At 47.1% G+C, this 21,346-nt stretch overlaps 1 protein-coding gene and 1 long non-coding RNA gene across 2 annotated transcripts; both read left to right on the top strand.

Moving 5' to 3' along the window:
• Nucleotides 1-382: 382 nt before the first annotated feature.
• On the top strand, nt 383-1,333 carry PURA (purine rich element binding protein A). Its single transcript, XM_058815402.1, has one exon. The coding sequence runs from the start codon at nt 383-385 to the stop codon at nt 1,331-1,333; it is 951 nt and encodes a 316-aa protein (XP_058671385.1).
• A 170-nt stretch (nt 1,334-1,503) lies between these two features.
• LOC131564786 (uncharacterized) lies at nt 1,504-20,574 on the top strand. Its single transcript, XR_009275405.1, has 3 exons — nt 1,504-1,548; nt 17,445-17,510; nt 18,637-20,574. It is a non-coding gene; the product is annotated as an uncharacterized LOC131564786 (long non-coding RNA).
• The last annotated feature ends 772 nt before the right edge of the window (nt 20,575-21,346 follow it).

The raw sequence follows: 21,346 nt of genomic DNA, 5'->3' as shown, positions 1-21,346 counted from the left end.
GCGGGCTCGGCCGCGGCGCCGCCGGTGCGCGGGGGGAGCGCGCAGCTGCAGTACCCGCGGCGGCCGCTCGGCGGCGCGGCACTGCCGCCGTGCTCGCCGGGGCGGCCGGCGGCGGGGGCCGCTCTCTGCCGCCTTCCCGCGCCCTCTCCTCGCTCCGGCAGATCTCGCGAGAGCGCGGCCGGCTGGTGGCCGCGGGGGCTGTTGCAGCAGCGGCGGCGGCGGCGGCGGCGGGAGGAGGAGGCGGCGGCGGCGGCGGCGGCCGGGGGCGGCCGAGGAGGCGGCGGCGGCGGAGGAGGCGGCGGCGGCGCGGGGGCGGCCGCGCCGGGGCGAGCAGCGGCGGGCGAGGCCCGAGCGGCGGCGGCGGCGGAGCGGCGGCGGCATCATGGCGGACAGAGACAGCGGCAGCGAGCAGGGCGGCGGCGGCGGGGGCGCGGCGGGCGCCGGGGGGCCGGGCGCGGGCGGCGGCGGCCCGGGCGGCGGCGGCGGCGGCGGCGGGGGCCCAGGCGGCGGGCTGCAGCACGAGACGCAGGAGCTGGCCTCCAAGCGGGTGGACATCCAGAACAAGCGCTTCTACCTGGACGTGAAGCAGAACGCCAAGGGCCGCTTCCTCAAGATCGCCGAGGTGGGCGCGGGCGGCAACAAGAGCCGCCTGACCCTCTCCATGTCGGTGGCCGTCGAGTTCCGCGACTACCTGGGCGACTTCATCGAGCACTACGCGCAGCTGGGGCCCAGCCAGCCCCCCGAGCTGGCGCAGGCGGCCGACGAGCCCCGGCGGGCGCTGAAGAGCGAGTTCCTGGTGCGGGAGAACCGCAAGTACTACATGGATCTGAAGGAGAACCAGCGCGGGCGCTTCCTGCGCGTCCGCCAGACCGTGAACCGCGGCCCGGGGCTGGGCTCCACGCAGGGCCAGACCATCGCGCTGCCCGCGCAGGGCCTCATCGAGTTCCGCGACGCCCTGGCCAAGCTCATCGACGACTACGGCGTGGAGGAGGAGCCGGCCGAGCTGCCCGAGGGCACCTCCTTGACTGTGGACAACAAGCGTTTCTTCTTCGACGTGGGTTCCAACAAGTACGGCGTGTTCATGCGGGTGAGCGAGGTGAAGCCCACCTACCGCAACTCCATCACCGTCCCCTACAAGGTCTGGGCCAAGTTCGGCCACACCTTCTGCAAGTACTCGGACGAGATGAAGAAGATCCAGGAGAAGCAGCGGGACAAGCGCGCCGCCGCCGCCGCCGCCCCCGCCGTGGGCGCCGAGCCGCCCCCCGAGGCCGAGGCGGCCGCCGCCGGGCCGCCCGGCGCGCTGCTGCAGGCCGAGGAGCCCGAGGAGGACTGACCGCCCGCCCCCCGGGACGCGGACTGGCCCCGCCGCCGGCGGGAGGGCGGGCGGGCGGCGGGGCGCGGGGACGGCGGCCCGGAGCCCCCCCTCCGCCCGGAGCCCCCCCGGCCGCGCCGCCCGCCCGGCGCCCCCCCCGCCGCCCGGCAGCAGCAGCGCCTCAGACCCGCCACCCATCGCTGGATGTTCCTCCACTTTACCCACCGTATCAAACAGTAAGCAGCTGCTAAAAAAAAAAAAAAAAAAACAAAACAAAACAGAAAAAAAAAAAAACAAAACACACAAAAAAAAAAAAGAGTCAAAAAAAAAAGTAATAACATTATATATGAACTGTGTTTCCTACTTGATTAAAAATATAAAGAACTGAGTGTTTATTTCCCTAATTAACCGAGAACTTTTGTACACGTTTAAGCTATTATTATTAAAAGTGTTTGCAAAAATGGTCAAGATTATAATATTGCTGAATTATATAAAAAGTCCTTTTCATGTTGAGCTAACATTTGACTTTAGCACAAAAAAAGAGATATTTTAGAACACGTAAAATAATATTTTTAGTTTTTTCTTCTCATTTTGTTACCAAATTTCGAACCTTACATGGAGGTTACTATAGTATATTTGACACCCTATATACCTGTGATTAGAGATGTGTATATATATATGAGGGCTAGGCATGCTGTGTGTCTGAGCTTTGTCTAAATGTTATGCAGAAGTTTGTAGAGTTAAAAGGTACGTAGGTTTAATTCATGCAAGGTAAACAATAAGTGCTCTCTTTTATACAATATGCATTGCATCTGGACCTTAAACATATAAAAATGGTCAGTGAAACTTCTGTGAACATGAAGAAAAATTATTAAAAAAGGCATTTAAATGAAATTTGCTAACTTGTGATTTTTACGTTTGAACCAAAGTTATTCAAATAGTAAAAAAAAAAAAAAAAGAAAAGAGGAAAAGAAAAAAAAAAGAGAGAGAGAGAGAAAAAAAAAAAAAACGAAAAGTAAAGAATTTCCTCCCATAATATTTTTTTTCTGCACCTGTTTGGTTTACAACTGAGTAGGCGTATTGTCATTATTGTGTATATGAGATGTACTTGTATTGTTCATAATATATTTTTTTTATTCTGTGTACTTAAAAGTACTTAACCTGACGTGCAGCGGTTTCCAGTCCACCTGTTTTTGGACAGCAGGTAGCGAGTCTTTCCGTGTGGCCACTGGCACTAGCGCTATCTCCCGAGCTCGGGCGAGGTCCGCAGCGATGCTTTGGTCCCTGTTAACTCCCGTAGGCCTGTTAGGAAGCAGTGCAGCGAGGGCAGCGTGATCCCACTGAGCCATGGGGGTCGGAGTTTGGTTGGACAGTGAAAGCCAAGCCGGTGTGTGTCCGTCATGGATTTCCATGTAGCTGTGGTGCTAGTTCTTATTACTGGCTACATACCTGGCCAGCCTGGCCGTGCCCTGCCCTCCCCGTCCCAGCTCCCGCCGGGCGCGGGCTCTGCTCCAAGCCCAGGCTAGGGAAACACAGATTTGTCAGAACACTAATCTGTCCAGGTGTGTTCTCCAAATTGTAATAATAAGAAGAATAATAATAGACTTTTACAGGTTGTCTTCGTTGTTTTTCAGTTATGTTTTTTTTTTCTTAAAAAAAAAAAAGTTGGTGTGCTTTTAATTGACTAACTTCTTGCTGCTGTATAGTAAAATATTAATATATTTTTATCATTAAACTGCTGCATGACTATCATCATTGCGAGTGAAGAGAAAATGTTATAAAAAAAAAGATGCCTTAAACAGTGAAAACAAAACTTTATTTTTTGTTTTTTCTTTTCTTTTCTTGGCTGGAATTCAGTAGAGAGCATTTCAGAGAAACTAGAATCTTGTTCCACTCGGAAGTTTTTTGGGAATGCAATCATTTTGCTGAATGGTCTTGGCTGAGTTAGGGGTCAGGTAGACCTGAGCTGCTCCTGTGCGAGCAGGAGCTGCCAGCACTTCTTTACTGAGGGGCAAGGATGGAGTTTCTGAAGGGTGGGGAGAAAACATAAAAAAAGCTTGTTATAAAGAATTTGATTTCCTGCTGTCATTTTATTCCCAGTTGAAATTATAATTCCCTTTTTCTTCTTGGGGTTTTTATTTTGTTGGTTTGTTTTTCTGGGTTTTTTTTTGAGATGTACTGTAAGTGTCAAAACAAGCTGTTTCCATTGTACCATGCATTATTGCCCTTGAAAGAAGTTTGCTGTTAGTGTTCACAGAAAGTTAAACACGAGCCGCTGGTAGCGAGGTGTTTCTGTTTCTTTTTAAACAATCACTGGAAATGTTTAAAATTGCTTTAATGTGCACTTTTCCTATTTCCCAGTAGTGAAATAAGCTTTTCAGAGTGCGTAATGTGACATTTGAAATGGTTCTCAATTGCATGTAAACATGTGTCTGATAACCTGCTTCTGAATCGGAGGCTCTGGATGGGCAGTTCCAGCGATTATTGTACTTCAACTGTGATGTGTCGGGACTGCACTCTCCATGCTGCTAGACGTAGTTAGGAATTTAATTGCTTTGGTGTTATTTTTGCTACTTGATTGATTGTCTCGGTCCTGCTGTTCGCTGCCCTCCCCAAAGTTGTCGCGCTGCCGACGGACGCGCTCCGGCGCCCGTAGCTCCAACGCCGCCGCGGTGCGTTCCCAGCAATAAGTGCCGGGAGGCGAGGAGAGCACGGCAGAGTGTCCTTCCGTCCCTGCCGGCTCCTGGCAGCATCGCTAACGAGGCAGGCTCCTCCCGTGGTCTTCCTCGCCCGCGCCGCCCGGATCCTGCCCAGGATCCGGCTGACTGCAGGAGCGCACGGGCCGCGCGGGTCCGGTCAAAGCAGTACAGCCTGGGACAGCCCGCGGGCAGTTCTGTGAACAGTGGCCGAGAACTTGTGGTCAGTTTTTGTCTCGTTTTGGGTTTCTTCTGCGTGTTTCCTTGGGTTTTTTTTTGTTTCGTTTTGGTTTTATCTTCTTTTAACGCACGTTCTGTATGTTCAAGGACTTGATGAATGATGATAACGAAAGACTAAAATGACTGTAAAGATTCGTGGGATTTTGCTCCTCGTTGTTTTAGTTTTCATCGGATTTCTTTTTTTGCTTTTTTTGTTTTAATTTTTGTTTTCCCGGAGGTGCTCGGTACTTTACCAAGGCTCTAATATCTCAGTATTTAAAACAAAGTACAGAAAACCCTGTTTAATGTTAGAAGAAGAAAGGTATATTTGACCATATGTGTTGTTTTAAAAAAAGACAGTATGCTCAAATGTGCCAAGATACCTAATTCCTGAGAAGTATGCCTTATATTTTCCTTGATGATATGCTTTTAAATGTCTTGTAGAATAGGTCCAAGAGCATGATAAAAGCTACTTTATAATGACTACGTGCAAGAAAACTTGAAATTCATTGCAATACTGACATTATTTTATTTTTAAGTTAAAGGGACACTGTCAAGTAATTTACCATTGAAATACAACCACCTTTTAAGTGGTTTTATGCTAACGGGGAAATGTCCTCCGAATTCAAATTCTATTTTTTTTTTTTTTTGTTAAAATGAAAACAAAAAAATGAAATTGCTCTGTCTTTGAGAATTTAAATAAAAAAGAAAAAAAGAAACAGCACGAGCCGCTGTTGATTCCTGCCTCTTCTTTGCGGTCCCGCTCACGATGCTGCGGCGGGAGGCAGCCAGCAGCTTCCCGGGAGCCGGGGGGCCCGGCCGGACCCTTCGGGGATCCCCCGAGCCCCGGTACCGGGAGCCCCGGGCTGGGCCGGGCGGGATCGGCGGGCGAGCAGGAGCCCGGCCGGCCGCGGGGACCGGGAGCGCTCCGAGCTCGCAGCCGGGCGCGCCCGTACGCGGAGGGCTTTTCGTTTTTTGAAAATTCAATTGGAAAAAAAAAAAAAAAAAAAAAAAAAAAAAAAAAAACAACAAACCAAAAAAACTAAATAAATACTTGACAGTGTCACTTTGCGCGTATCCCTCGCAGGGGTTGAAATGCGCTGGGCGTAGCGCTGCCGGGAGAGCGGCTCCCGACCCGTCCCGGGGCTGGGGGAAGCGCAGAGGGGGCAGCGGGCGGGCGCAGAGCCCACCCCGTGAGCCAGGCAGAGCTGCTGCCGGGGATTTAACCCCTGCTCAGAGCCGACCGGTAACTTCTTTTTTTTCGTTTAGTTTTGGGTTTGGGTTTGGTTTTTTTGGGAGCAATTACTTTGTTGCCTTTAAAAATAGCACTGTAACCACCTTTTTTTATGATTAGCTGTAGTGTAACCTTTGTCCCTTCAAACTATGCAAGCTATGAAATGTAAATTAGGGATCAGTTAAAGATAGTTGATTATATTCAATCAGATGACATTCATGCACTAACTGGAGTATATACAGATAAAGCTATTAGAGTGACTTGTATGCTAACAGCAAGATATAACATACCTACCTATTCTAAAAAAATGACTATTAATATTGTATAACAGGACTGTGGGGGTTGGGAGGGAATGTTATCTCTTATCTTCTTAAAAGGGGATTTAAGATTTTTATAACTGTTTTTTCCATCAAACTTTAATATTTTTGTCAAATTTTTAGGTATTTAATTTGTAAAATAGATTTTACTTTGTACTGGCGTACAGAAAATAGGGGTTGATTTAAACTTTTTTGAAGCCAAGTGATCAAGTACATTTGTAATAAAAAGTCAATGGATCTATATCAGTCGTACTCACTGTTTTCATTTCTTGTACGTTCTAATGCAGTGGCGCTCTGTGTCTCCCAAGGAAAAAGAAAAAATTGGGGAGGGGGGTGGAAGGAGAAGGCAAAAATGTCAGCATTGATGCTGCCAATTGATGCAACTTTGCGTGCACAAGTGGCCCCTGGTCAGTGGAGATTTGGTAGATATGCATTTTTCCTAAAACCAAGGTGCACTTTTTCCAGAAGGGTTTATGCAAACCTGACGTTTTTGGCATGTCCTCACTCCACGCTTCCACCTTGGCGCCTGTAAACTCCAAAGTCGCCCTTTGGGAAGCGCCTTTCCCTGGCACTTCAGAAAAAGCAAAACCAACCAAAGCAAAACTCTGATTTCTTCTAAAGTGGTGAACTACAGCACATGATGTTTTTGCACCCTCACACGCTGTTGCCCTTCCTCCAAGGTCTGCCACTTGCTTTTCTTTAAGTTCAACAGGTCAAAGGGGTTTTTGTTTGATTTTTTTTTAAGTCAAATTGCCAAGTGTTTTGGATCGAAGACTTCAGCAGATCCACCGAGCTTGGATCCAACACCTTGCAGAGCACTGACATAATTATTTTTTGGTTGCTTGTTTGCTTTAAACCCAGCCCTCCCCTTCCCTGTCCCAGGGCATATACCAAATCTGATTGACTTGTCTGTGGCAGAAGTTGTGGGAGTCAGCAAGGGAGAACGATGACATTAATGTACAAGAATGCTAAAACAGGTTTACATTTTAGGGGCTCTCTTCAAGCATGAAAACCTCAAAAATCTAACTAGAACCAACCAATTTCCTTGGTTTTGCTAGTCCTCCAGGTAGACATTGAATCTCTCTTAGGTGAGTTGGAAAGAAGGCAGTAAAGGCAAATTCTTCCACAGCTGTGCAATTTGCTCCTTCAAAAACCTGCTGCTTCCTACTGGATTGTGTGGCTTTTGGAGAGGTAGGGCTCTGCCTGAAGCACTGTGAGTTTCTCTTTCAAAAAAGACACTGTCAAGAATTTATCTTTTTTAGAAACCCAGTTTGCAGCTTTTTTTTTTTTTTCCTGGCTTTTTTTTACTTCTTTTTTTCTTTTGCTTTTTGTCAGGCTTACCCAAACTTTCCCTTTATTGTCTTACTCTCCTCCTTCGTTGGCTGCCTGCTCCTCGTTAACTCAGCTTGTGCAGCTGGAGGGTCACTCTTCCTGGTGGTGTTTGGACTATCTGGAAGAGGAGCCCAGTAGTTTGAAATTCTCATACTGGGCTTTTTTATATCTTTTGCACACTCATTTCTCTCCCTAAAAGTTTTACTCTTCTTGGCTTTCTCCTGTAATGCGTGAAGAAAGGTGAAGGGCTCTGAATTTTTGGTGGCAGAACAGAGAAACTGGCTGCACGCAAAGCGTTGTCACAATGTTTTGACAAAACCGACAAGGTAAACAAGCGAGTTCCATTTTTATTCCTGATTCCTTCTGCTGTTGCCATCTCCTTTGCCGTTGCAACAATGAAAGAGAGTTTCTGCCCAGAGCTTTTTTTTATTTTTTTGTGGTTCCTTTTACTCTGCTTGCTTGCACATGATTTAGCTCACTGGCACTGCAAAATGTGCGTGGGTTGCGAGCGTGGCAAGGAGATACGTATATAGAGTTTAAAGCTAGTTAAGGTTAATTTAAATGGACTTCCAAAATTATAACCTTTTTTAAAAACTCATATTTCCCAGAGCCTAATCTTTGGGCCTGAAGTTCATGATATTTTTTTTTCTTCTCAGAAGAGGTGTGTGTTGGGTTGGGATGGCTGGGGGTGATGGCACAGGAAGGATGCTCCTCTCTGGAAGCTCCGCAGCTGGAGCTGGGCTGCCTGCTCTGCCCTGCTCTGCTCTGCTCCCAGCTCGAGCCAGATGGTCCTGGGTCTGCTCTGGGAGTTTCTCTTAGCCTGCCTATCCTCCTTTGCTTGTCTTTCCAAAGCATTTCAGTTCCTGACGGGCTGTGTGTTAGCAGCACTGCAGTCTGAGAGAAAGGCAGCTCACATCAGGGTCTGCAAGCATCCCACTTCTTGTGAATTACAAGTGGGCCACGAGGCTTTTCTGGGCTGTGTGTTGCTTGTTGTTAGTGCAGAACAGCTGCAGATAGCAGGGAGAATTGAAGGCCAAATCATCCATTTGTAGGGGGTTCGCAGTGTTACTTCTCCAATGGCTTTCTGGATATTTTACTGCAATTTGGTTGGCATAGAAGTTGCTGCTGGAGGAGTCCATTGAAAGGGAAAGGATGAGCAGGTCGGTGTTGGGGCAGGCATGGTGCTGTCACTAACAAAGGCATTTCCTGAGCCAGCGGCCTCAGGCTGGGTGAGGGAGTTTGTCCAGGGGAGGAGCTCCCAGCAGCCACAGCAAAGGTGCTGTGTGTCTGGAGGGTGGAAAAAGGCTTTTGGAGCAAGGTGGGAGAGGGGATGTGGCAGAGATGGATGGCCAAGGTGCACCTGGGCTGCCATGCAAGTGCTTCAGCATCAGCACAGCTCTTAGAGAAGCCCATGAGAGCCTGATGACAGTGGCTCTTTGCCACAAGCAGCTGAGGGGTGTCAGGCTGTGGTCCCAAGGGATCATGGAGCAGAGGACGCTGAGCTCCCCAGCTGGGGTGGCTCTGCTGGCCCCCATCGTAGCAGTTTGGTGCCTGAAGCCAGATGAGCATTTTGTGTTTTGGAAGAGTCAAAGCATGTCACTCCCACCTCTATAAAAGTAGTAACCGGTTGTGTAGCCTGTTTGAGGCAAAATATCACAGGAGAGGGAGAGTTGAAGTCATACAGCAAGAAACGAGGCGTGTTTTCACGGGAAAAAATGTCAGCTGGAGATTAAGTGAAAAAAGATAAAGATAGAGAACTTTTGGCCTCACTATCTGTCTTTTGAATGTTGACTGATTAAAACAAGACAGAGTGAATGGCTGGATATCCCCAAACAATGCTTCACTGTCCCCCTGCAGATCGATACTGCTGGCACTCCTTCACCCAGAGACAGGATCTGGTCCTGAGCTCTCTGCTCTGGAAGGCACCGTGGCCAGCCAAGGTGCAGCCTGCTCAGGCTGGCTGTAGATTTTGCCTGTATGTGGGTGTTGTCTTGTTTTGGGTGAGCAGACATCACCTGGGCTGTGGCAGTACCTCTGCAGCTCGAGTTGGATGTGTGGTTTGGTGGGGAAATTCTGCTGTCCTTGTGTGAGGTACCTTGGAGCAGCCTAAGAGCACAAGACCTGACAGGTTTGGGTTTAACTAAGACAAGCTTTACCAACCAGTGGGCATTAGGTTTATCATGCCAAGCTAGAGCTCACAGGAGAGTGAAATATCCAAACACTAGTAACAAAGCTGTCAGGTCCTGAGCAGGGCCTACATTGCTGTTGAGCTTGGTGACCCTGGCCATTTCCACACGTCCTCTTGAGGCTGGAGTTCATGACATGTGGTGAACCTCTGCTCCTTTCTGGGTCAGCCATCAGCTGGGAGGGTTTTTTTGGTTTGAACAGGAATCTGCTGGATCTCCCCAGCAGGAACTCAGTCTTAACTCAGACAATTCCTTGGCTTTGTTGGTGATCAGTTGGTTTGCTGTCCATTCTGACATTAGCTTTGCAAAAATACACACCTTAGCCCTTTCTGAGTCTTGGGCCACACAGCAGACTGAAGTGCAAAGACTGCAACACTGGCAGTGGGAGTTTCTGCTGAGAGTTTGAGTTTCTGAGTGTCCCTGGCTGTGGCACTGAAGCATTTTTTCTTGAAACACTATCTTGAAATATGCAGGAAGCAAGAAAAACCAGCTTCATTCTTTCTGTTCGAGACTGGAGAGGTGAGAGGTGTGGATTTACATCTGCAGTGTGGAAGGATGTGCCCCTCTTGGCTGGGGAGACCTCGGAGGGAGGTGGCTGCTGTGGGAGCTGATCCAGTGCGCGCCACTGGGACGGCAAGTGCATGACTTGGAGAGATTTAGACAGCTTTTGGAGAAAAACCTCCTTGTGTTGAAATGTCATCCCAGTCATGATGTTGATTTCAATGGAGAATTGCTTGTGAAAGTGGCTTGCAAGCTGTGTCTGACGGGCCGTGGCCGTGCTGGCCCCGGTGGGTTTGGCTGTTACTGAACACGGGGCAGACACCGTGCAGCAGCCCCGTGGGTGCAGGAGATCCTGTCTGACAGACACAGGGCAGCGTTTGGGCTGGGAGGTGCCACTGTCATGCTTGCAGGAGGGTCTGGGAGCTGAGCCTGGGCTCTCAGACATCGTCACACCGTGCTCTGGATTGATGCACGGGCCAGCATGGGCACGGGGGGTTTGGGGGTGGCTGCTGTGGGGCTGATCCCCCCCAGCATGGTTGTGCTGATGTGGCTGGTGTTGAGGTGAGGCTGGAGGGGGCTGTGTCCATATCATGGACCTGGATAGTTTCTGTTGCTGGGAGCTGAGAGTCAGTAAATGAGCAGTGGTTGTTTTTTCTGTGACTGGTGAATGTCTTGTGCGACTCAGGCTCGAATTGCTGTGTGCCCATCGAGGTTGGGCCATTAGAGGTTTGGGGAGGTTTGTTCTCATTCTGGGTAGAAAGGTGGCTGTCAGAGGGCAGGACAGTGCTTGTGCTTCAGGCAGGACCTGTCTGTTGGAATGTCTGGGAGCAGCATTGTCATTTGAAAGGCAGCCACCTTGGTGTGGGTGTGGCTGTCCCCCAGCTTGTGCTTGCTCTGGTGTCTCCCTAGGGAATGCATTTTATTTCTCCTTGCTCCATCCTGGTTGCACAATAGTGAGCACTATGTAGGCTGCTGGCTTTATTGCCTGCAGTCTGCTGAGGTTTGGAACTTGCCTGGGCTCACCTTTTGCCCAGGCATCTCACATGGGCAGGGGGTGAGTCTGCATGGGCACATCGGTGTCAGCCGGTCCAGGCTCCTCAAAACTCACCTAGGGCTCGAGAGGTGAGTGCTGGGATTTCAGGGACCAGCTCTTCTCTCTGCAGCAGTCCAGCAGAAGCAGGTCCAGCTGGCTCACTTTTGGGAAGGCTTGCCGATCTGTCAATACTTCAAGAAATGCCAGGGCTAGGAATCATGGAGAAAGGGTTTTGTGAAATCTGGTATTTAAACCTCCCACTCGAGTGATGCTGAGGAGAGCTGGCAATGTAGCATTGGCTTATCAGAAGCTGTGTGGGCAGGTCAGCTTAAAAAAAAATGTTGCATGAGCAGCACCAGAGGTGAAGGAAAGAAGCTGGTGTCTTGTCAGGTAGAGAGTTTAAATGGGGTCAGAATTTCTTTTTATTAAAAAGATTGTTTTATTTAAATAATAAATGACAGTACCTTCACTGTTGCCAGGGGCTGCTGAAGGGCAACCAGGCAGGTCTGAGCAAAGCAGGGACTAAAGACTTTGAATTATTTTCTGTCATTAATAACTCTGAACTGAGCACTGCAGATTCGTGTAAAAGCCATCTCTGCTTTCATGCATGTGAACAGTTTGGTTTGTGGATAGATCTGCTGTGATCAGAGGCTCATTCTATCTTACAAAAAAAAGTTGGCTTCTGAGCTTCACCTGTCAATAAAAGTCGTGGAAAATGAGTCCTTGCAGGCTTCTGCAAGGCCATATGTAACTTATCTTGTCCAATGCAAGTCCCTAATTGGCGGTTTAAAGTAATTTAAAAAAAAGAATCTGTTAACGGTCAGTCTATTTTTGGTTTGAAGATGGACTTTATATGGTCATAAAGTAAAATTCCTAGCTTAATTATGGGAATCAAAGTACATTGGCTTAATTGCACAAAGAACTGCACACAAGAGTGCAGAGAGGACACGCTTTGCAAGTGATTATCTGCTGATGAAATACTATATGGAGCAACAAGTGGGGGCATTCCAGGCTGCAGGAAGCATCCTGAGGCCAGAACTGCTGAGCTGCTGAGGAGAGATGGCACCAAACCCTTGTCCAATCCAAGAGAATTGGACATTTCTCTAGTCCAATGTGGACCAGCTCTATTTTTGGAAATAAATAAGCATGGTCATGGTTCATTCCCACCACAGCACTGTCTGCCCTGCCTTGTGGAGACTTGAAACTGGACAGGATTGAAGGGGTGATTTATAACCAAAGCCTTGGTTGAGCAGTTGATTTGTGTTCTGGAGATGCCTCCAGAAGCTGGAAAAGCAGCTGTGGGAGGTCTGAATGGCAGAGGATTTGGTGATGGGAAGTACAAGCTCCCAATGATTAGGAGATCCATCAAACTGTTTCCCTGTTGATGGACACATAAACCTTGAAAGGTATCAGAGTGTTGGGGGCAAGCCTGCATTCTTGAAGCTGAGATACCTGGGAAGCTAAACTGGGTATCCAGGAAGAATTTAGGACGTGGCAGTGCCTGTTCCTGAAGTTGTGTGTGTGCCTGGGAAAAGGCTGTGACAGGGACATGAATTGAGGAGCTGTGACTTCACAGCATTTCCACTTCAGCCTGTGGCACAGGAGGTGGGCAGGGTTTGGGGAGGACAGAGGCTGTGGGAGGCTGAGGTGTTGGGGCTGGAGGTTGGGAGCAGAGTTGTGTGCACGAGAGGGACAGGGCTGGAGTAAGAAATGGGCACATCTGCACAACAGGGTGGAAACGGGAGACAAAAATAGTTGTTGTAAACTGCTTGGTGGTGAAAAAAGACCTCAGCACAGCTGCTCTGATTGAAACATGGTGGGGGTGATGGAAATCAATAGGATACTGCATTACCTGCCATTGTAGCAGGTATGTTAGGTCATAAAGGAAAAACACTACATCTAAAAGGTTGCTGTAAAATCTGAGGAAATTGGAGTACTGATGACCAAACAACCACATTTATGTTGGATACAAATTCTGTATTTTAATGACATGGAGGTATTAGGAAGTTTTCTATTCCAGTCAAAAGGAAAGTTGAGGATTTCATGAGCCTTGGCAAAAAAAACAGGCTCATGCATCTTCATAAACCTGTTAGAAAAAGTTAATTCTGTTATGGCCATGCTATCTGGCCAGATTGTTTGGGAAGGAGCTGGCTAACATTTTGGTGAGCAAACATACTGATTTACTTAAAGGATCATTTCTTGTAACAGCCTGGTCTAGAGTTAGCCTTTGCTCAGGACTAAAACATAAGACATAATTCAAAATACAATTATTGTTGAGTTGTTAAGTAGCAGTGACCACCTGGGGTCACTGAATTGCAGGTTCAGCATTCTCAGGGTAGAAGGTGCTGGACTAAAAGTGACTCTTTTGTTCCAAAATATTGCAGGGGAGAAGATCAGAAAAATGAAGTCTTAGGCTTACCACAGGTACCTGGGAAGGTTACTGGCATCCAGGTGAGGCAGAACTCTGCCATGAAGGAATGAACAACCCTCAAACTGTTGTTGAAAATAGTTATAAAGGAAGGGATTTCTGGAGTTCAGGAAGATTCCACCCAAGGACAGAATCCAGCTCTGGAGGAGCAGACTGGAAGGGCCATGTGGTAGGGCAGGTAACCATGAGTGGGAAATGAAGCAGTTTAGGAGGGGCTTTGCAGAGCTGGGGGCTTTGGGGAGCCAATGCTGTCTGAGGGACATCAGACACAAGGCTGGGGAGAAAATCTGGCTGTGCAGGACTGAAGGCAGAATTCATTTCCTGCACTGCTTCATGCTGCTGAAGTGACTCCTCCACGTCATTCTGGAGCACAGGGCACGTTTGAGAGCCTGCTGTCCTTTTGGGTGGAATAAAGAGCCTTCCTCTGAAACTCAAGTGAGGCAGAGATGCTGGAGCAAAGTAGGAAATTCAAGTGGAGGAGCAACAGATGTATCAAGGGGTTTTAAAAAAGCTTGGGACTGAAACTCTTAAAGGTACTAACAAAAACAGGGCTGTCAAAAAACAGCTTCTTATTCTCCATGACTAGATAACATCCTAATGTCAGGTTATTCTTTTTTTTTTTTTTTAATTAAAGTATTAGTCAGGGCACTGGGAATTGCAGATCAGCAACCCTGAACTCCAGTCTGAGAAGGTGATGCTGGAGTGCTGTAGCTCTTCAGTGTGTAAGAGGTAGAAAGCAACATACTTTCTGCAGAGAAAGGGGGTTGGAGCAGGGGATCCCTTCCAACCCAATCGATTCTTTGATTCTATGATCAGTCTGGTTTGCTGGGGCACCTACCACAATGCCTGAACACATTGACAAACAGCAGGATAAAAAATAGGCTTGCAATGAAAAGAGAAATACCAACCACAGAGTCATTCTTTGGTTGCAGTTGCTATTTGTCACTTGGGAAGCAAAAGGTTGACTAAAGTCTAGTTAGAGAAGGTGATTAAAGCCTTCCAGGTCTGCATCTTCAGCCTATGAGCAAAAGAGTTCCACTCAATGGTTTGGTCAACCCAAAGTTGCTGGGTGAAGAAAGGTTCGTTTTCATTAAACTTGTGTGGTGGACAGCACTAGGTCCAGGTTGCAAAGTCTGTTCTGAAGGGAGAAACCACCCCAGAATACTGAGTAATCTAGAGAAATCTAGATTTCTCCTGTAAAGCAACAACCCCAGTTCAAATTCCTGCCTTGAGCTGGACTTGCAGGTCTGCCAGATCCCAGAGTGTGCCTCAGCAGCTGATATTGTGGCTGTTCTGTTTGCTTCTTACTAAGGAAAAACTCAGAGGTCTTGATTTTTATCAAGGGAAGGAGTAGGAACAGAGGTCTGGGCAGCATCTTCCAGCTCTTGCCTGGGTTTGTTCTTGAGGGGGGATTGTTGGTGTGTGCGCATTCAGACCTGTGTCACCTCTCTTCCCAAGAGACCCAGGAGAACCCACAGGTAACTGGTGTCAGCCACAGCAACCTAAAACTAACCTCTGGCTTAGTTTTAGGCTTCTTAAAAGTCCAGGAGTCATGGCAAGTACCCTGGCTTCTCCACCTTCCCTGTCTCCAGTAGATGATGGTACCAAAGAGTGAGTGCTTTGATAAGTCATTGGAGTTTGCAATAGAAGCAGGATAACTGCAGGCACTGTGAGGCTTTCACTCAGAGTTTGTGTTTAAAGACAAGGAGCCGAGTGGTTGGGTTATACTGGAGAAGTGACCCCAGCCTGGCTGTGGCAGGAAAATTGAGAAGAGCATAAGGTTTGGTGCAGTGAGCATGGGGCTGACCCCGGGACATGTGAGGCAACAGCAACAGGGGGGAAAAAAAGTAATTTTTAATGCTCCCTCAGTGTGCCAGGCTGTAAGTGAATTGTTCATTCAGGAGGAAGAACTCTGATTGTGGTAGCAGAGTAAATGAAGGGAAGGTGTGTAGCCTGCCACAGGAATCCTGCACATCCCAGGTGTGCTGCAGGTCTGTGGGGCTGCTGAGCAGGAGCTCCTCTGTACCACAGCTCATCAGAGCCCCACAGTGTCCCTGTGCTGCTCTCCCTGGTGATCAGGTGGTTGTCACTGGCACAACCTTTGTCCCTACCCCTAGAAATCCATTAGATTGCTCACTTCTAGTTAAATTGTACCAGCTGACTTTGAAGTTACTCAATATAAAACCGTCGTGGTATGCTTGCATGATAGTTATTTGATGTAAGACAACAATTTCTTGTGCTCTCTCTTTAGGAATCTGGGCTTTGAGTTTCACTGGGATGTGTTGTATGTACCCAGCTGCACAGGATCAGGCCCATCTCTGTTTTCAAATGTATTTCACATCTGCAATTAGAGATGTTCTAGGAAACAAATTAGGAGATCGAGTTGTCTGTCACAGGCTCAGATGATCATAGCGACTTGTGCTAAAAGCTCTGTCCTCGTAGAGACCTGCACGGCTGCTTTGTGTAACTGCTGTCAGAGCTCTGGTTCTGGTCCTAGTGTTTTTTATAAATGTACTGAGTATACTTGCCTTTAAATCCTGTTAGGTACTGATAATTATCGCTGGTATTCTGTACATTAGCTCTGTACTAGCATTCACATTGGACTAGGCTTAATAGTGTGAGTGTCAAAGATGACTTGAAAAAGGAAAATTAGTTTATACCCTTTTTGTGTGGTTCTACTCCATGTAGTAGGTGGTTTGTAGAAGTACCAGAAGTGCTAAAACTGTCTTCCCCCTTTTACTTGCTGTGATTCTCTGCAGCAGAACATAGAGATTTAAGTCTGTTTTTCCATCCTTTGGAGACACTGAGATATGGTCATGGTGAGGTCCATGGAGATACCCAGAGAGCTGGGCCCTCACACAGAGATAAGGCATCTTTTCCATTTGCTGTTTTTAATTTTTTTTTCTTCTGCTGTCCATCCTCCAAGTATTTGTTTGTTTTTTTTTTTTTTAATGTAAAAAAGTTATTCTCTCACCTGTCAGTGCAACATCCTCTAGGATATTTGCAATCTTCCAGAAAAGGTAGACAGGACTGAAATAACTAATGCCAAAAATTGCCCATGGCAAGGGAGGGAAATCCTTGTTCTCAAGGCAAACCCCATCCAGACCTTTTTTCAGCACACCACAAGGGTATAAATGCCCATTTTTTCTTTTCCAGGTGATCTTTAAGGCCAAGTGGCAGAGGGCAGAGTTTGCCCTCGGTGGGGTTCCGGTGCCCTGTGGCGCCCGCGCTGTCCCGCAGGTCTGAGCCCCCGGCACCCCGGCATTTAGGGAGCTCCTAATGTGGGGTTGGCTTTCACCCTGTCCTCAATTTGGATCCCCAGGGCAGAAAAATTAGGACTTTCTCAGTTAAAGAAAAAAACCAAAAGTGAAGCAAAATCTCTGGAGAGTTGTGTTTCCCCACAGCAGTGAGGGCCCCTCAGCACCCACTTCTGTTCAGCCAGGACGCCCGGGTCAGTCCTGGGTTTTTAGCCATCTTGACCTCATGTTTGCAAATATTATTGGTAATATAATGCTCTATGTACAAATGTCTGTGTGGCTCATGTGTATGTTTCTGTGGTTCAAGTCAGCCACAGACTTCTGGAATTTCATTGTACTTTGGTTAAATGTTGGACTTTTAACTCTTCTACTGTATGGCTTCTTGATTTCTCTTGTCCAATGTGGACCAACTCTATTTTTGGAAATAAATAAGCATGTAAATAAAATGAATGGGTTTATGCCACTTAAAAGAAAATGCTTTATTTAAAATATCCACTCAGTCTTGTATATTTTATGGTATCTCAAGGAGCAGCCAAGGCTCAGGCCCCAGCAGCCTTGTGCTGAGATACCATATTATGTACAAATTCACTTCCAAGTGCTTTTGGAAGCAGACTTCCCACTCCTGAACCAAACCCCATAGGACCAACCTTGCAGAGGAGGGAGGGGGGAATCCAGAAACACATAGTTTAAGGGGAGTAAGGGAAACAAACACGACTTTCCTCTCAACACAAGGCTTCTGGTTTGAGGTGTCCAGGTGCCAGAGACACTGCTGGGTGAAGGGATGCCATGGGTCGGTTCTCAGCTCCCACCTGGGAGCACGTGGAGATCAGGAGCACAATGACATCTCTTTTTTAATTTTTTTTTTTAAATTCTCCATATAAACCAATATTTACCAGTAATCCTGTGTTTCTGTTTTTGTTTTTTGGCAGACTTTTACCAGTAAATATCGGTTTATTCCTGAAACCAGAAGCCCTAAACATACCTTTGTTTATAAGGTCAGTTGGCATTTTGTCTCTCTCATTCCCCACTCCCCCCCAGTACAACCCAGCAGGTGGTTGAAAGGTACCAAGTTCTCTTTCTAGTTTTCCTGCTCTGCATCTCTGGGAACTGGAGCCCGCAGGACCTAGAGCCTTCTGTTGGTAATGTAGATTCCAGTTTACAAATTATTCTTTTACCATTTTAAATCCTGCTTTTAAGGACAGAGGTGTTCCCACATGCCCACCACGGGAACTGGTAGAAACCCCTAAATTGCTCCTCCTCTCTGAAGCCTGAGGGTAGGTCTCACTAGCATCTTCAGGCTTGGGGCTGAAAAAATAATTGATCCCAAAATATACACTAAAAACTGCCATTTCTGGTTTACTATGAGCAGGACCGGGGGAGGGAAGGGCGGGAAAGGAGTTTGAAATTTACTTTTCTCCCCCTTTTTTCCTAGAAAGCAAATGTGACGTGGGGAGGAGGGAGAGAATGTGAATGTGGCCCTTCCTAAAGTCATTGTAAACTCCTCCTCCGAGGCTGGGAAAAAGGGCAAGTGAAAGATCTGATCCTTAAAAGGACATCACTGGGTGTCTGAGACCCCAAAAGCAGCTGGCGATTTTTAAGGACTCCAATTGCTTTTGGTTTATCCCAAGACAAATTGACTTGGGAATGTTGAAACCTCCTTTTTCCCCACATGTATTTGCCACCCAAACACTGCACATTTTGGTAATACCCCAGAAACAGAGAACCTGATGAGGGATAGAAAATGAGTTTACTGCACAGTCCCGGCCAAATTTTTTCTCCCAAGCAAACAAAATAAAAAAATTTTTAAAAACCCTCAAACCAAAGCCCATCCCTGTCCCTTCCCCAAAAAAAAAAAAACCTCCTAAAAAAGCAAGTCCAAGAGAATCTCAAATGCCCAGCCTGGTTCTGTCCTCCATGGTTGACAGGGGTGTTTTTGGCATAGCTGCAGCCCAACCATGTCCCTTTAAGGAGCACCGTGGCTCATTTCCTCCTCACCAACCCCAAGCTGAGGTTCCTGAGAGCTGATCAGAGCTCCTGCAGCCTTAGGTGGAGTCCAGAGTGAGGGGAGCCCTTCCAGCTGTGCACTTTGAGCTGAAAACTACCTTTCCTCCCCTTTTGCAGCCTGGGTGGTTCTGATTGCTGGCAGTTCTGTAATACAACCTTAATCTGAGCAGTTGAGGCTGGTCCTACCTTATCTTCAGACGTCTTGCGGAGGACTCCTGTTACCAGTTTGGTACTCAAAAGCTCCACCCCACCACCAGAAGTCACTTTTTGTTTTTTCCAAAGGCAGTGATAGCTCACCCTCTCTAGCTCTAATGGAAAACCTGATAATTGCAATGCAACTTTCTAATAAAATTGTTCATATATTCATAATTCCGTTGCAATCCCAAATTGGAGAAGAGATCTGTTAAAGGTATATATTAGTCTAGATTTTTCTTATTGTAAATACTGTAATTTTATAATACTGTCAATATTTTATTAACTTAGAAATATTTAACAGAGTTTAATCTATGGTAGTTGATTCATTTATAGGTTTATGTTGCAGCCAATTACATTCTAATGTAAGATTAACTTTCAGCATGTAAACTTTGAGTGAATATATCTTTGGAAAGATTAAGAGAGAAAACTCTCACTCTTAATCTGTAGTATTTATCCCCAGTTCCCAGTTGGGAATTATTTAACAAAATATTAGGAGGTTTTGAGAGCTCATGAATCTAATAACTGCAGTTGGATTTGAAAACTTGAATTTTGAGATGTAAAAGTGAAAAAGTGAAAAAGTTTGTTTCAGTACCTGACCTCTCTAGCACAGAAGTCTTTATTTTGAGCAAAGGGACACTGTCAGTTCAATTTTAGTTTCTTGCTTTTGGGGGGAAAAAGAAACCACAGAATGCAGCCCTGTGTGAATTCCTTGTGGCTCGCAAGGGGAGCAGCTCCTCTCCCGAGGCTCTGTGTGCCCGGCCAGAGCAGCTCCATCCCCGCCACTCCCGCCCGCCCCAGCCCGGCCCCGGCCGCAGCTCGGGGAGATGGAAAACGTGCACAAAGCTCAAACTTGACTTGATTTTTGACCAAAGCGTTTGCTTTTTAAGAATTGAAATCTCTCTCTCTCTTTTCACCTGATGGTGTCCCTTTAGCATCATAAAGATGTTCATGTTCTCTGAAAACCGTGAGAAGTGATTTTCTTTTCAAGGCAGGGGAGAATTGGTCTGTCATTACAACTTGCATAAAAAATACCAAAAATATCTTGAGGGTTTTCACAGGCGTTGGTATTTTTTGAGTGTAAAAGTTAATCTTGATTAGAGATGTGCCAATCTTTACTGCTTTCCTGTAGTGTTGTTACACTTAGGCATTTCAGTTCACTTACAAATATATACTGTAACAGTATACTTTGTACAGATTTATTTAAAATTTATTTGAAAACTGAAATAAAGTAGGCAGAAAATAAAGATATTTATTTTTCATTTGACTATGTAAGAAGGTATCATTCTTTTGGTTTTAGTGCACTGGTGTACCAAGCCTCAGAACCACTGCTTTCTCCAGCTCATAGGATGCTTTTCCAGACTGTGGATACGTGTATGTGTACTGCTGTGTTGATAAGTAAATGCCAACGATGGAGTTCGTTGCTTTTATACATCCCAAAGAGAAGTTCTCCACCGTTCCCTGTCTGTTTTCTGACCGAACAGGCGTGTGTTTGTGAACAGTGTTCACGCCAGCTCTGCCACCCCACCCTCACATCAGCTCACACCAATGCCAGGATGGGAGGAGTTGCCTGCGTACCTTCCCCAAAACACCCCGGGCCGCAGTGGCATCGTCAGGGAGCAGTTCAAACCTGTGTCCTTTGGGCTTTGTGTAAAGCAAATGCAGAACAAGAAAAATCAAGATGTTAAATCCATTAGAAAACCAATTCCTTATTGTACAGTAGTATGGAGATCTCTAGTCAACCTGCCATTAATAATAGATTCTTATTTTTTGAATGATCTATTTAAAAGAACAGCAAGCATTGTATTTGCTAGTAAATCTGAAGTGTTTACATGGAATTACTAAATAAATTATTTGATCTAAGATGGCTCTTATCAGTGCTGATTTTTAATAATGGAAATTCGGTTTGGCAGCTGCTTTTTTAGTTCGAGCTGTTCTTTAAAATCTTCCAACGCAGGTTTTTGGTTTTTTTTTTCATTGCATCCTTGTGGTTCAAATTAGGTTCTGAGGAAGAGGCAAACCACGCCTCTCCCTGCAAGGCCTGACAGGAGTGCTAGCTCACGTTTTCCAACCCTTTCCATAAGGCTTTCCCTTCACATCCCAACCAGCTGAGATGAACAGGATGCTGAGCCCAAAGCCCTGCAGCAGTCACTGCTGCTCGCTGGGCTGGGGCCTGGAGACACAGAATGGAGTTTTTACAGCAGTAAGCTTTGGGATAGAAGTAGAACATCCTCCTGTGAGGTAATGAGTTGTCACACTCAGTTCCAGCGAGGCTTGGTCCTGCTTCCTGCTGCTCCAAGGCTGCTGGAACACCCTGTGCTCCCGGCCCTGGGTCCACGGGCAGTCTCCAGAAGCAGATGAAGGCTTTGCATCATCAGCAAAGCCAAAGGCCAATTCAGGAGCTCTCACCCCTTCCAAGCCCCAAGGGCCACTCTCTGCCGGCTGTGCATCCCCCAAAGCTCCCGGAGCTCCGGGGCTGGAGGATGGAACCGGTGCTGCCCTGCCTTGGGGCTCCCTCCTGCAGGTGCAGAGGCTGGATGCAGAAATCCCTGTTCCAGGAGCAGCACAAGAGCAGGCAGGCGTTGCAAATGCCGAGTCTGACCACACCGTGTCCCCCTCCAAGCGCCGCAGCCGC

The sequence above is a fragment of the Ammospiza caudacuta genome, chromosome 16, assembly GCF_027887145.1.
Source record: "Ammospiza caudacuta isolate bAmmCau1 chromosome 16, bAmmCau1.pri, whole genome shotgun sequence".
Lineage (NCBI taxonomy): Eukaryota > Metazoa > Chordata > Aves > Passeriformes > Passerellidae > Ammospiza > Ammospiza caudacuta.
Note: the sequence above shows the minus strand (reverse complement) of the source record. Positions and strands in the feature narration are given on the sequence as shown.